Source organism: Poromitra crassiceps, assembly GCF_964638095.1.
Source record: "Poromitra crassiceps genome assembly, chromosome: 20".
Classification (NCBI taxonomy): Eukaryota; Metazoa; Chordata; class Actinopteri; order Beryciformes; family Melamphaidae; genus Poromitra; species Poromitra crassiceps.
Genome location: NC_139637.1, coordinates 28,711,955 through 28,726,983, shown reverse-complemented (window position 1 = coordinate 28,726,983; position 15,029 = coordinate 28,711,955). Strand labels below are relative to the sequence as shown.

At 45.5% G+C, this 15,029-nt stretch overlaps 1 protein-coding gene across 1 annotated transcript in view; it reads right to left on the bottom strand.

Moving 5' to 3' along the window:
• The window catches only part of vps13d (vacuolar protein sorting 13 homolog D), a gene marked incomplete at its 5' end in the record, with an annotated part of 162,147 nt that overhangs the window by 96,939 nt on the left and 50,179 nt on the right, over nucleotides 1-15,029 (bottom strand). The window contains 7 exons of the mRNA XM_083657137.1: nucleotides 7-140; nucleotides 852-1,126; nucleotides 1,726-1,950; nucleotides 3,980-4,095; nucleotides 6,227-6,398; nucleotides 7,146-7,362; nucleotides 13,852-13,978. Of these exons, the coding sequence (XP_083513263.1) occupies nucleotides 7-140; nucleotides 852-1,126; nucleotides 1,726-1,950; nucleotides 3,980-4,095; nucleotides 6,227-6,398; nucleotides 7,146-7,362; nucleotides 13,852-13,978 (1,266 nt within the window). The remainder of the gene's footprint in view (nucleotides 1-6; nucleotides 141-851; nucleotides 1,127-1,725; nucleotides 1,951-3,979; nucleotides 4,096-6,226; nucleotides 6,399-7,145; nucleotides 7,363-13,851; nucleotides 13,979-15,029) is intronic.

Below are 15,029 nucleotides of genomic sequence, written 5' to 3'. Positions count from 1 at the left end.
TGTCACCTCTATTCCTGCCAGGCTGCCAGAGAAGGGTCTGTCCAGCAGACGGGGTTTGTAGGTGAGGACGGTGGTGCCCTTCAGAATGATGGCATTGGTATCCAGACAGGACGAGTCCTCCACCACCACAAACTCTGTGCCTGGAGACCAAACAACAATGACATCATTATGACATAACTTGGACCAGGAAGTTCTGTGAATGAACCGGGGAGCTCCAGGTTCAAGGTTCAAGTTTATTACGTGCCCCAAAAGGGCGATTTGTGCTGCAGCAAGCCTAAAAACCACATAGCACATCCACATCGTCCAGGCAAGATGGAGGGAAGTTAAACATTGTTCATTTAAGCAATCAAATACCAAATATGGCAAATCTTTCCTTGACTATATTACATTGCGGAGGCGACCCACATGATGCCTCAATGACTTTTATTCTCAGTCAAGCATTTGTCTTTATACACTTCTCAAATACAATATAAATGGATGAGCACAGAAACCTGGGAAGAAGAGGCTTTTTTTTCTCCTTTACCCCCCTTTTCATGTGTAGGAAGAGGTGAGAGGTGGTGGGTGTTTGTTACCACTTCAATGTGTGTGTGTGTGTGTGTGTGTGTGTGTGTGTGTGTGTGTGTGTTTTCTGAAAAGTTGTAAATAAAATACATTAAGAAAAGCCAGTAAAGGGTTAACTAATGTAGGCGGGACCAAACTGGGGGTATTGAAATAGCAGCGTCCTGATCGGCTCTGAGAGACTGGTTACAAATGTTCAATTTATCGATTTATTATATTGTTTATTCCTAAAAACCACAGATTAGTCGACTAGCGGTTTTGATAGTGGACTAGTCTGTGAAACCTCTACTGACCTGTGACATTGATTTTAACCTCCAGGCAGTGGTCCTGGATGACGGGCACCGTGGACCTCTTGGTGACCACGCCGCTCTTCACCGTCTTGGGCATGACGGCCCCGGTGGTGGCGGGCGGGGCTGCGGCTGGAGGTTGGCCGGGCTGGGCCCCGGCAGAACCCCTCTCCACCGGACCCACGCGCAGGAAGTCACGCACCAGCTGGAGCCAGTCGAAGATCAGGAACACCCTCAGGTTGTTGAGGACCACGGTGAAGGAGGAGGAGTCACGTGTACACCTGCCGGGATGTGGACAACAGCCATTTAATTTGTTTGTTACTTTGTTCTCTGTACTTGTCCCTTACAAATAAACTAATAAATACATAACCTAATAAATAAATAAATAATGGGTATCTACTGTAAGAGAAATAATGTCTGCAGTGTTGTGGGGGGAAAGAATCCTGAAAGAATTGAGGAATTGAGTACTAAATGGATAGCAACCCATTGTTATAACACACTCTGGATATCTGTAACTTCTGTATATGGTGAAACGTTGTATGTGCCTGGTTCCCCCTGAAAAGCAGCTAAAGGTGCCTAAAGCCTGGATTATGCTTGACGCTTTGGCCGGCCGCACGGAAATGAGAGACACGGAATCCTGACGAGGAAACGTGTGGAGCTTTTATACTCTGTGTGGGTTTCTGCAGGCGGAATTGAGCGCGAGTCTTGAAAACTCCACTTTGTCCGCCCACCCGTGTCCGCGTCCGCGTAGTTACAAAATTACAAAACCGTCCGCACGGAGCCTTGCAGAGGGGCGTGTCTGCTGATTTGACGTCACTTTTCCGTGCGGACACTCGCGTTCCTCACTGATGCGGAAAGCATAATGAGACCTTAAGGCTACCTGTAATGCAGCTCCAGCTGCAGTGTTGCTCGGTTGGTGCCAGTTTTGGACGGTTGGAGGATGCAGTGGAAGACATTGTGCCCGGCCCTGCCGTGGGCTCCGGCGCTCCTGCTCGGCCCAGTGTTTCGAGTGTCGTATGCCAGCAGGGAGTGAGAAACCAGGTTGACAGACTTGGAGCCATTGGAGTAGCTCTCAAAGAGTAGCTTGGATTTCATGAAATCAAACCTTAACAAGAGAAAAGTTGTTTAGAGGAAAATTACAGTTTCTTACGACCTGGACGTTATTTCCAGCTTTATTTATGCTTTAGATCATAAAGTCAATGTTTAGATCTCACCCTGAAAAGGAATTTTTGTAATGGATCCACTACAACGCTATATAACATGCCGAGCGTCGGCCTGGAACAGAGGAAATAGGGGCATGTACAATGTGTGCATTTACGTCGTGTAGATGGCTTATTTTCTGCCACTCAACAGCTCATATCCTTATTATATGATACTGTCATATGTGAGAGGCTTTATTTACCTGCTGTCACATCCGGGGACTCTGTGACCAAGTCCTGTGAGAGCCTCACATCAGCTGAGAGTTCAGCTGCAGTGCATCAAGCCGTCATGACAGTAAACAGAGTAGGATGGCTGGATATTTATCTGATTTTGAGAATATGGACGATGCATTTGAATTTGATGGCCGCCCGTATTTACCTGAGCTGGAATAACATCATATGGATTACAAACTGAGGAGCGAGGGGAACGGCAGCTTCTATCTCTACAAACAGCAAACTGAGACAGAGTGGACACGCTGCAGCAAAGTAAATACACAGTTCATTTTCTCATTGACTACGTTTACATGCACTATTGTTCGGAAAATGACAATATTCTGGATTTGATAAGGGTCATGTAAACAGCATATTCCAGTTGCATTTTCCGAATTTGCCCTTTTTCCGAATTTAGCATTTTCCGATTAAGACATCTGGGTTATTCCAGTATTATTCGGGTTTTAGGAGGATTCTTTGATCATGTATACAGCGCATTCGGAATATGCGTCTCAATCAGGGTTTTTATCGCAGTTTGTCTGTTTGTGGTCAACTGATGTGTGCTAGAAAGCGCTAGAACAGTCGATATAATCATAATAATCCATCATCTCTGGCATGCAAAAACGTTTCTGATCGGGAGGAGATGAGAAACATCGATTTAAAGAGAGAGAGAGAGAGAGTAGCCTATAGTGCCCAGTGCCCACGGAAGTCCACAATGCTTGCGAGCCTGCGAGGTAATAACGTAGGCTACTAGCCTACTTTTATGAAAGACTTGGATGCGCAACACCAAACTTTTCAGCAGCAAGCTCCTGAAATGGACCAAGTGATGCTCGTAAGAATAGTGCTGCTCTGTTTATTCTCAACAGAAAAACTCCGCGGCTCCGCCTACCTGCCTTTCTCCCCCCCCTCCCTCACGTGTCGGGGAGGGCGAGCTACGGCTGCATGTAAACGGGAATATTAGTGGATTATTCATTTAGTCGGAATATTGTCATTTTCCGAATATGGGCAAAAAGCGGAATATTGTGTGCATGTAAACGTAGTCATTGTCTCTATGATATAATAAGGATATGAGCCGCTGCATGGCAGAAAATAAGCTATTTACAGGACGTAAATACATGCTTTGCAATTTCCCCTATGGACTCTGTTCCAGGCCGTTTTGCGGAGCGTTATATCTTTATACAGAGTCATTTTTTAAAGTTATGTTCTGGCTGAGTAGGATAACATAAACTAAGCTGAAAATTAGGTCCAGGTTATATTTTTTTAAATAGAAATGGAGCCTAAACTAGTTAGTAGTTAGTTAGGGGTAAACTGATCGTCTGGGATATTCATATAAATGTCCTTGGGCACACATGATGTTATGCATTTTACATTTCCAGTGGCAGATAAAGTTTGCAGTTTGTCTGGAATAAATAGTGGATACATGTACAGCCAACACTGACATGAGCCTTGGCTTGGGCCAATATTCAATAATATCAATAATAGTTTTTTCACCAATATGTCCACAATGGCAGAGTGTGAGGCTAAATTGATGTAGAAGTTGTATAAGCTAATTTAATCATCAGACATTCTTGACAAGTACTATCAAGGTCTCCTCAACTAATGTGGGAGTTAAGACAATGAGTAAAAAGTATAGGGGGAAAGAAGAGTGACATTTTTCCATTTATGTGGTGAATATGATCAATGTCAGCTTTTTTCCAAAAACAACATGGCGGCCGGCAAGCCCACCTAGCCAGTGAGCGTTTGTGTGCGGTGGCTTGAGGGCTGTCCAGGAGCTCCAGACTAACATCCATCATGTCCACCAACAAGGACAGGCTGGTATACACGTCTCCACTCAACACCGTCTGCCAGACACAAAGACAGACAGCCAGACAGACAGACAGACAGACAGACAGACACAAAGACAGACAGCCAGTCAGAGAGTTAGTGACATCTACTTTGAAATGGACATACTCTAACTGTACTAGTATTACTAATGTAAACTGGTTTGTAAAACACTAATTATTTTCTTGGCCGAGAACCTGCCAATAACCTATGTGCACAGGAAATATAACCTGTATGCATTGTAAACATTGGTTGCAAATTTACAACAGGGGTCCGTATAATGCTTATTTCTATTTGACAAATTATTTGTTAAGAACTTTTGAATACTTGTCTTTTGAATACTTGTCTTTAAAAGTGTTTAACTTGGATAAAGACAAAAACATGATTGATGATTAAATAATGCATTTACCAGTTTCAAAACTTTGCGGACTTTGGAGCTATGTTACACCCGCTTCCCAGTGAGTGAGCTAGCATAACATGGCTGGTACCTACGGATTCGTCTCGATTCTAGTATTTTTAGGAGCGCTCAGATTAAATTTAGGGGTGCTCAAGCACCACTAAAAAGGGTCTAAAAACACCACTGCTTTGAGGCAATGCAATTTTCACCAACTGCCTTTCCCCCCCCTTTTTTGGGACAACTCTAAAGTCTTTGGTCCAGGATGACGGCATTATTTTTGGAAATGCATGGACCCCATATAAAATAGCTAGGGCCCCAAAAATAGCACATTGAATGGAAGTCAATGGGTACATTTTGTGGAACTAACATGGTTTTAGGAACTATTTCTCCTCCAGGGTGACAGGAAATGGCCCTAACATGGTATAAGTATTGGTATTATGATGTACTTTTTAGATTTCAAGCCCGTTTGAACTAATGATGCACACATTAGAGTCATACGAATATTGAAAGTGTACACAAAATGTACCAGCAGGGCACAAGGTTCATTTGAAACCTAGCTTATTTCCTGTGAGCTATGTATTAGCAAACACTGCAACAGGAAGTACTGTAAGCTATGGGCTATTTAGAGTGTTTATGTTGTCAAGTTAAAACAGTCTATAGAGCCTGTCACACAGGAAGTACTGTAAGCTAGGGGCTATTTAGAGTGTTTATGTTGTCAAGTTAAAACAGTCTATAGAGCCTGTCACACAGGAAGTACTGTAAGCTATGGGCTATTTAGAGTGTTTATGTTGTCAAGTTAAAACAGTCTATAGAGCCTGTCACACAGGAAGTACTGTAAGCTAGGGGCTATTTAGAGTGTTTATGTTGTCAAGTTAAAACAGTCTATAGAGCCTGTCACACAGGAAGTACTGTAAGCTATGGGCTATTTAGAGTGTTTATGTTGTCAAGTTAAAACAGTCTATAGAGCCTGTCACACAGGAAGTACTGTAAGCTAGGGGCTATTTAGAGTGTTTATGTTGTCAAGTTAAAACAGTCTATAGAGCCTGTCACACAGGAAGTACTGTAAGCTAGGGGCTATTTAGAGTGTTTATGTTGTCAAGTTAAAACAGTCTATAGAGCCTGTCACACAGGAAGTACTGTAAGCTATGGGCTATTTAGAGTGTTTATGTTGTCAAGTTAAAACAGTCTATAGAGCCTGTCACACAGGAAGTACTGTAAGCTAGGGGCTATTTAGAGTGTTTATGTTGTCAAGTTAAAACAGTCTATAGAGCCTGTCACACAGGAAGTACTGTAAGCTATGGGCTATTTAGAGTGTTTATGTTGTCAAGTTAAAACAGTCTATAGAGCCTGTCACACAGGAAGTACTGTAAGCTAGGGGCTATTTAGAGTGTTTATGTTGTCAAGTTAAAACCGTCTATAGAGCCTGTCACACAGGAAGTACTGTAAGCTATGGGCTATTTAGAGTGTTTATGTTGTCAAGTTAAAACCGTCTATAGAGCCTGTCACACAGGAAGTACTGTAAGCTAGGGGCTATTTAGAGTGTTTATGTTGTCAAGTTAAAACAGTCTATAGAGCCTGTCACACAGGAAGTACTGTAAGCTAGGGGCTATTTAGAGTGTTTATGTTGTCAAGTTAAAACCGTCTATAGAGCCTGTCACACAGGAAGTACTGTAAGCTAGGGGCTATTTAGAGTGTTTATGTTGTCAAGTTAAAACCGTCTATAGAGCCTGTCACAGAGCCCAGAGGTTCCTCACATAGCTGCTGGGGTCCTGCAGGTTGTACGGGCGGAGGAACTCTTCGATGGGCTCTCCCAGGTTCCTCTCCAGCAGACCTCTGATCAGCTGGTAGTGCTCCAGGTCCACAGAGCAGTGCACCGATGACAGGCTGCCATGGATCGACATGTCCGGCACCGCATGGCTCAGCTCCCTGACAACACCAAGCAACACACACACAGCCAAGATACAAGATACAAGATGTTTATTGTCACACGGATGTACAAGTACACACAGTGAAATGCTTGAGCTGAGTTATGTTCCGTTACAAGTCATCATCATCATCGTCATCAACATCGTCATCATTGTCACTCACATTATCATCGACATTATCATCATTGTTTCCTGTCATGCTTAACTGGTACATTAACATCAGAACATTGTCATCGTTATTGTCATCTGTCACCAGTGTTGGATAGAGGAATCAAAAATGGTACTCAAATAAAAGGACAGTTAGTTTATATTATTTACTCAAGTAAAAGTACCCATAAAAATAACGACTTGAGTAAAAAAAAGTATTGTGTAAAAAACTTATCAAGGAGTGATTATTTTCATGAGTAGATAGACTTGACTAGATTTTTTTCAATGTCTGCTATCAAGAAGAGTAATTCAGTTGGTTAATGAAATCGCAGGGCGAGGCACAGAGTGTTTGGTGTGGGAGATTCAAGCTGTCAAAAGGGAAGCCTCCCTTGCATTACCGCCTCCTTCTGGATTTATCCATCCACTGTTTCCCTACATTCTGTCCCTCAAGTGATATCATCACAGATTTATGATGAATTTGAGTATGTTCCGGAGGCTTTGCAAAGCACTGTGTTCCAGACCAGGGGATGGTCTAACTCCCAGGATGGGTCTAACTCCCACGGTCCACTAGTAATAATAATTTAAAAAAGGCAGAGCTCACTTGTCCAGGTTGCGTTCCACTTTGAGCCTGAGGTGGCAGCGTTCCTTCAGCAGGCTGTCTCCGGTGCGCCGCACAGAGTAAGAAGGGAAGAGGAGGTCTGAGCAGTGTGGAGGCTTCCCCCCGCTGTCCCATGGCTGACAGGCCACACGCTCCGCTGCAAAGATATCCATCTCCTGGAGGTCCAGGGCAATGCAGTCCAATAGACACACGTGCTCTCCTAATGGAAAAAAACAAAACAAACATCACAGTTTAATACAAGTTATATAGGAGGTAACGTAGCGTAGCTAGACTTTGTTGTGTTGTCCAATATAAGACGGACGATATTTTTGAAAACTTAGAACACTGGTAGACAGAAGTGTGACCAAGCCAACTTTGATCAAGCCCCAAGTGAGTCTCAAGTGACAAACAAGTGGTTAAGATGTCCAGTAACATCAAAGGAAAACCACAGTGGTTAAGATGGCCAGTAACATCATAGGAAAACCACAGTGGTTAAGACGGCCAGTAACATCAAAGGAAAACCACAGTGGTTAAGACGGCCAGTAACATCAAAGGAAAACCACAGTGGTTAAGATGGCCAGTAACATCAAAGGAAAACCACAGTGGTTAAGACGGCCAGTAACATCAAAGGAAAACCACAGGGGTTAAGATGGCCAGTAACATCATAGGAAAACCACAGTGGTTAAGATGGCCAGTAACATCATAGGAAAACCACAGTGGTTAAGATGGCCAGTAACATCAAAGGAAAACCACAGTGGTTAAGATGGCCAGTAACATCAAAGGAAAACCACAGTGGTTAAGACGGCCAGTAACATCATAGGAAAACCACAGTGGTTAAGATGGCCAGTAACATCAAAGGAAAACCACAGTGGTTAAGATGGCCAGTAACATCATAGGAAAACCACAGTGGTTAAGATGGCCAGTAACATCATAGGAAAACCACAGTGGTTAAGATGGCCAGTAACATCATAGGAAAACCACAGTGGTTAAGATGGCCAGTAACATCAAAGGAAAACCACAGTGGTTAAGATGGCCAGTAACATCATAGGAAAACCACAGTGGTTAAGATGGCCAGTAACATCATAGGAAAACCACAGTGGTTAAGACGGCCAGTAACATCATAGGAAAACCACAGTGGTTAAGATGGCCAGTAACATCAAAGGAAAACCACAGTGGTTAAGATGGCCAGTAACATCAAAGGAAAACCACAGTGGTTAAGATGGCCAGTAACATCATAGGAAAACCACAGTGGTTAAGACGGCCAGTAACAGATCTGCCAGTGATGACTGTGCACATTCTCCCCTATGAAATAGGCCAACGCCATCCACTCATGATCTAAGTAGGCTAGTAGACTACATGATGAGTCAAGTGCTAACATGTAATCTGTAACAGCTGCTAAGTGTATCCTACCTGCACTGCAGTGATCTGACGGCAGCAGTTTCAACTTCAATCAATTCAATCATTCCATACAAATTCAGAAAACAGAATTTAAATTCAGTTATGTCAAGACTTTAGAAATCTTTTCAAGCCATTAAAGGACAAGTCAAGTCAAGTCCTAAAGCCCAATTTATGCTTGGTCTGGCGACACTTTTGAAACCGTCGCCGACAGAACTGAGGACTTGAGTCGACACTTTCAAGTGTTGGCGAGCAGTGTCTGCTACCTGGTGAAATGTCTAGTGTCGCTGACTACGTCACATAATGTCGTGCAAGTCTGATTGGCTATATAGACGGCACACGCTTGACTTCCTTGTTTTTGTTTTCGCTCGAGTGAAATGAATGAACGTGTCCCTGCTATTTTTATCAGCCTGTCCTTGATGTATGACTTCGTGAAAATCACAAAGAACATCATGACCAATTTCCCAGAGAGAGAGGAGGTGAGTTGTGTGGTTGTGTGTCCTTATGTGGCTTATGTGGCCAAGTACGTTACATCTTGCCTCCTACGTGGTTTCACTGTGAGTGTCACGTGACCGTTGAACCGAGGCGAACGTTCACTGAAGTATAAATGAACGACACTTTCTTTTTCGCTGAGCGACAATTTCTAATAAGTATAAATTAAGCTTAAGTCTTCTCATCATGCATGCAAGTCACGTCTTAAGCAATTCAAATTGTGACTCGAGTCTGACTCAAGTCTAAGTCATCTGACTCAAGTCGTCACCTCTGCTGGCATACATACATACTCTACATACATACTGTCTGGTAATGTACCGGCGTTGCCTGGGTTAAATAGGCACAAAGCAACACAACTACAGTGATGTACAACTACATCACTGTGAACGAGCGTGGCTGATTGGGGGATAGGCGTGGCTTGTAGCTCTGTTGAACCAGTATTTCTGAACACTGTCAGTCTACAGCGGCAGCGGTAAGCGGCACGTAGCCTCGGAGTCCTTCGAGGGGAGGCCATAGAATAGGGTTTTTTGCTACCTCTCTTATTCTACCTACTCATCTACCTAACTATGTGTTTTCTTCCCATCCCTGTTGTAACCACAGCCCACAGACGCCGTAGACACGGCTGCTTCAGGTGTAGTAACTCTGGTAATCTCTCCCACCCTAAGCGCACAAACAGTCCTTTTACTATTGCCGGAGGTCTCTGGAACTGTCAGTCGGCTGTTAAGAAAACTGAGACCATCTCGGCTCATGCTCTATCTCAAACCCTCCACTTTCTAGCTCTCACAGAGACCTGGATCATTCCTGAAAACACTGCTACTCCTGCAGCGCTCTCTGCTGCATATTCGTTCTCGCACACCCCTAGAGCCTCTGGCCGTGGCGGTGGCACTGGTATCCTCATCTCTCCCAAATGGACCTACACTGTCACCTCTCTCTCTCATCTGTCTATCTCATCTTTTGAGTCCCATGCAGTTGCCGTATCCCTACCCATCAAGCTCAACATTGTGGTAATCTACCGCCCGCCTGGTCCGCTCGGTCACTTTCTGGACGAGCTGGACACCCTCCTCTCCATCTTTCCTGAGGATGGTACTCCACTCATCCTTCTGGGAGACTTCAACATCCAGCCAGTAACCTTACAATCTCTGTCTTTCCTTAACTTCTTCTCATCCTTTGACCTTTACCTCTCTCAATCTCCTCCTACTCACAAAGCAGGGAATGTGCTTGACCTGGTCTTCACCAGATCCTGCTCCACCTCTAATCTCACTGTGACTCCTCTTCCTGTATCCGACCACCACTTTATCACCTTCTCCCTTCCCATCCCCCTCCCCTCCTCCCACCCATCTCCCCCTCACTCTACCACCACCCAACGCAACCTAAAAACTCTCTCACCCGACTCCCTCTCTTCTACCGTCCTCTCCCTACTTCCCCCTGCCGAGCAATTTGCTCTCCTGTCCACCGACGAGGCTTCCACTACTCTTCTCTCCTCTCTCTCCTCCGCTCTTGATTCTCTTTGCCCACTCACCACTAAGCCTGCCCGATCTTCTCCCCCTTCTCCTTGGCTGACTGAATCTCTGCGAACTTATCGAACTGAGCTTCGGGCAGCTGAGAGAAAATGGAGAAAATCACATCTCCCTGAAGATCTCTCTTCCTACCACCTTATCCACTCAAACTTCACTGATGCTGTCTCTAAAGCAAAAACCTCCTTCTTCATCTCTGAAATCCAGTCCTCTGCATCCAATCCCAGTAAACTGTTCGCCACCTTCTCCACGCTCCTCAACCCTCCCTCCCCTCCCCCTCCCTCCTCCCTCTCTGCTGATGATTTTGTAACATTCTTTACTAAAAAGGTGGATGACATCAGCTCCTCCTTCCATCCTCCAGGCACCCTCACTAACACTCCCGACTCCAATCCTGCTCCTCGGCCCCCTGTCCCTGGATTTCCTTCCTTCTCTCCTCTCTCTCCTGATGAAGTGCTTAAACTCATCAGCTCAAACCGAGCCACTTACTGCCCCCTCGATCCTATCTCTTCCTCTCTCCTCCAAACCATCTCACCTAACATATCTCCCTTCCTCACTACCTTCATTAACTCCTCTTTGTCCTCTGGTCTTGTCCCGCCTGCTCTAAAGACTGCAAGAGTCAAGCCTCTGCTTAAGAAACCCTCCCTTGACCCTACTGCTATTCACAACTACAGACCTGTCTCTCTTCTCTCATTCCTTTCCAAAACCCTCGAACGAGCAGCGTCCGAACAACTTTCTCTCTATCTCTCCCAAAATGACCTCCTGGACCCTCTGCAGTCCGGTTTCAAGGCCTCTCACTCCACTGAGACAGCTCTTCTTGCTGTCACAGAGGCCCTTCACACTGCTAAGGCCTCATCCCTGTCTTCTGTTCTTGTCCTCCTTGACCTGTCTGCTGCCTTCGATACAGTCAACCACCAAATCCTTCTTTCCACTCTGTCTGACCTCGGCATTTCAGGCTCTGCACTCTCCTGGTTTGCTTCCTACCTCTCGAACCGCTCATACCAGGTCTCATGGAGAGGGTCCCTCTCCAGATCCTGTCCTCTTACCACCGGTGTCCCCCAGGGCTCAGTCCTGGGCCCCTTACTTTTCCTTCTCTATATCAGATCTCTTGCCTATGTGATCTCTTCTCATGGCTTTTCTTATCACTGCTATGCTGATGACACCCAGCTTTTCCTTTCCTTCCCCCCCTCTGACACTCTAATCGAGGCTCGCATCTCTGCATGCCTCAAAGACATTGGCGACTGGATGTCTGCCCACCACCTCAAGCTCAACCTTGGTAAGACCGAGCTACTCTTCCTCCCAGGAAAAGACTGCCCTCTCGCAGATCTCTCCATCTCCATTGACAACACCACTGTACTGCCCTCCCAAACAGCTAAGAACCTTGGGGTGATCCTTGACAACCAGCTGTCTTGCTCCGCCAACATAGCTGCTACAGCGCGCTCCTGTAGGTTCTCTCTCTACAACATCCGCAAAATCCGTCCCTTTCTCACAAGAGAAGCGACTCAACTCCTGGTCCAGTCTCTTGTCTCCTCCCGCCTGGACTACTGCAACGTGCTCCTGGCCGGCCTACCTGCCACCGACATCCGACCGCTTCAGCTCATTCAGAATGCTGCAGCCCGTCTGATATTCAACCAACCCAAATTCTCTCACGTCACTCCCCTCTTCCAGGAGCTCCACTGGCTTCCCATCTCGGCCCGCATCAAATTCAAGACACTGGTACTGGCCTACAGGGCAGTACACCAGTCAGCTCCCCGGTACCTGCAATCCATGGTCAGGTTCCAAACCTCTCAGCGCTCCCTTCGCTCCTCCACCAGTGCAGGTCGCCTCGCCCCTCCTTCGCTACCGGGGCTCAAAAGTCGCTCATCCCGATCTCGACTCTTCGGTCAGGACAGCTGAATCACTGCCGATCTTTCGGAAAAGACTAAAGACACACCTTTTCAGGCTCCATCTGGGCCCTTCTTGATCTAACTTCGTTCTCTCTTTCTAAAAAAAAAAAAAAAAAAAAAACTAACCAACCTTGTACCACTAACCTAAACTTGTACCACTGTTCCTTCAGAAGTTGTAGTTGTCATAGACTGTGCTCCATAGTTGATTGCTCTATTGCTGACAAAAAATTTGTTATTGTAAGTCGCTTTGGATAAAAGCGTCTGCCAAATGACGTAATATGTAATGTACAACTATGCCTTTTTCTTGGCCAGACATTATGATGGTGTCCAGATAATTTCCAGGAGTTTACAACCTGCCTATGACTCTCCCTTGGTCATAACCCACCGCCATGCAAATTTCCAGCCCAAACCGAGCTGGGGTATGGGCGTAAGGTGGTTTCCAGGATGTTCCAGGACTTTCCAGGCGGTTTCCAACATGTTTCTCAAAGTGAAAACCAAGTTGTGAGGTCCCATGAGAGTCCCACACAAGACCGACCCCCTCTCAAAACACCCCAATCCAAAATGTAATTATTTCTCTAGGCCTATTTTACAAGTATGAAATCATTTAGGTTACTACAATGATTAGGTGTTTTGATTTTGATAATTAGGCCTCCTTTTACAAATTTATGGGAATTCTGTAATATTTTTAATATTAAAATATTGTAATAGTTTTACAGTTGATTCCAATTGTATTACCAAATTCCATAATTCCATTGTTTTTTTTCTGCATTGAAGGAAATCATATGGCCCTACAGTGAAGAACACATGAAGAAATAGTCTGGTGCTAACCTGGGCTGTGACAGAAGAAATAGTCTGGTGCTAACCTGGGCTGTGACAGAAGTAATAGTCTGGTGCTAACCTGGGCTGTGACAGAAATAGTCTGGTGCTAACCTGGGCTGTGACAGAAATAGTCTGGTGCTAACCTGGGCTGTGACAGAAGAAATAGTCTGGTGCTAACCTGGGCTGTGACAGAAATAGTCTGGTGCTAACCTGGGCTGTGACAGAAATAGTCTGGTGCTAACCTGGGCTGTGACAGAAGAAATAGTCTGGTGCTAACCTGGGCTGTGACAGAAGAAATAGTCTGGTGCTAACCTGGGCTGTGACAGAAATAGTCTGGTGCTAACCTGGGCTGTGACAGAAATAGTCTGGTGCTAACCTGGGCTGTGACAGAAGAAATAGTCTGGTGCTAACCTGGGCTGTGACAGAAATAGTCTGGTGCTATCCTGGGCTGTGACAGAAATAGTCTGGTGCTAACCTGGGCTGTGACAGAAATAGTCTGGTGCTAACCTGGGCTGTGACAGAAATAGTCTGGTGCTAACCTGGGCTGTGACAGAAGAAATAGTCTGGTGCTAACCTGGGCTGTGACAGAAATAGTCTGGTGCTAACCTGGGCTGTGACAGGCAGCCTCCTCAGGCAGCCTCCCCGTGCCCGGGGGCTGCGGCCTGCCCAGGCTGAAGCCTGAGGAGGGCCTCTCCTCCTCATTGCTCCTGCCTGCTGCGCTCCGCACACGCTCCTGTGGAGAGGAGAGACAGAGAAAACACAGCTGGCATCAGTCAAGTCACCTGAGCGATGCCTGAAGGACATTATATAAATGAGTGCGTTTACATGGTCTTGAGTATCCCGGTTATTGTCGGGGGTTTTTGTGTTTGTGCATGTAAACATCATATCCCGATTTCAGAAAAACAGTCATGCTAGCTGGAGTACTCTAAAAGAAACCAGGATACTGGTGCATGTATTCATCTTATCCTGATCCTTACCCGTATCCTTCTGACTGCAGTAGACTACTGTACCTGATCCTTACCCGTATCCTTCTGACTGCAGTAGACTACTGTACCTGATCCTTACCCGTATCCTTCTGACTGCAGTAGACTACTGTACCTGCACAGTATCCTTCTGACTGCAGCAGACTACTGTACCTGCACAGTAGACTACTGTACCTGCACAGTAGACTACTGTACCTGCACAGTAGTCTACTGTACCTGCACAGTAGACTACTGTGCAGGTACAGTAGACTACTGTACCTGCACAGTAGACTACTGTACCTGCACAGTAGTCTACTGTACCTGCACAGTAGACTACTGTACCTGCACAGTAGTCTACTGTGCAGGTACAGTAGTCTACTGTACCTGCACAGTAGTCTACTGTACCCGCACAGTAGACTACTGTACCTGCACAGTAGTCTACTGTGCAGGTACAGTAGACTACTGTACCTGCACAGTAGTCTACTGTACCCGCACAGTAGACTACTGTACCTGATCCTTACCCGTATCCTTCTGACTGCAGCAGACTACTGTACCTGCACAGGCGCGGCTTGAACAAAGTCTCACTTCTGGAGCGATGAGGAAACGGAGTCTTTCGGTGATGAAATAATGATATACTTGGCAGTTTAGAGGAGAAAGCATCAGAATGCTGACCTATTCAAGTCTAGTATACAGACAGGACGAAGATGTTGTGACTAAAATGAAAGAAAGAAGCAGCGCACAAATGGGGACAGACCACGGTGAAGAGGCTATTGTGCCTGCGCAAATAGTATGCAGTAATCACAGTAACCGGGATACTAGTAC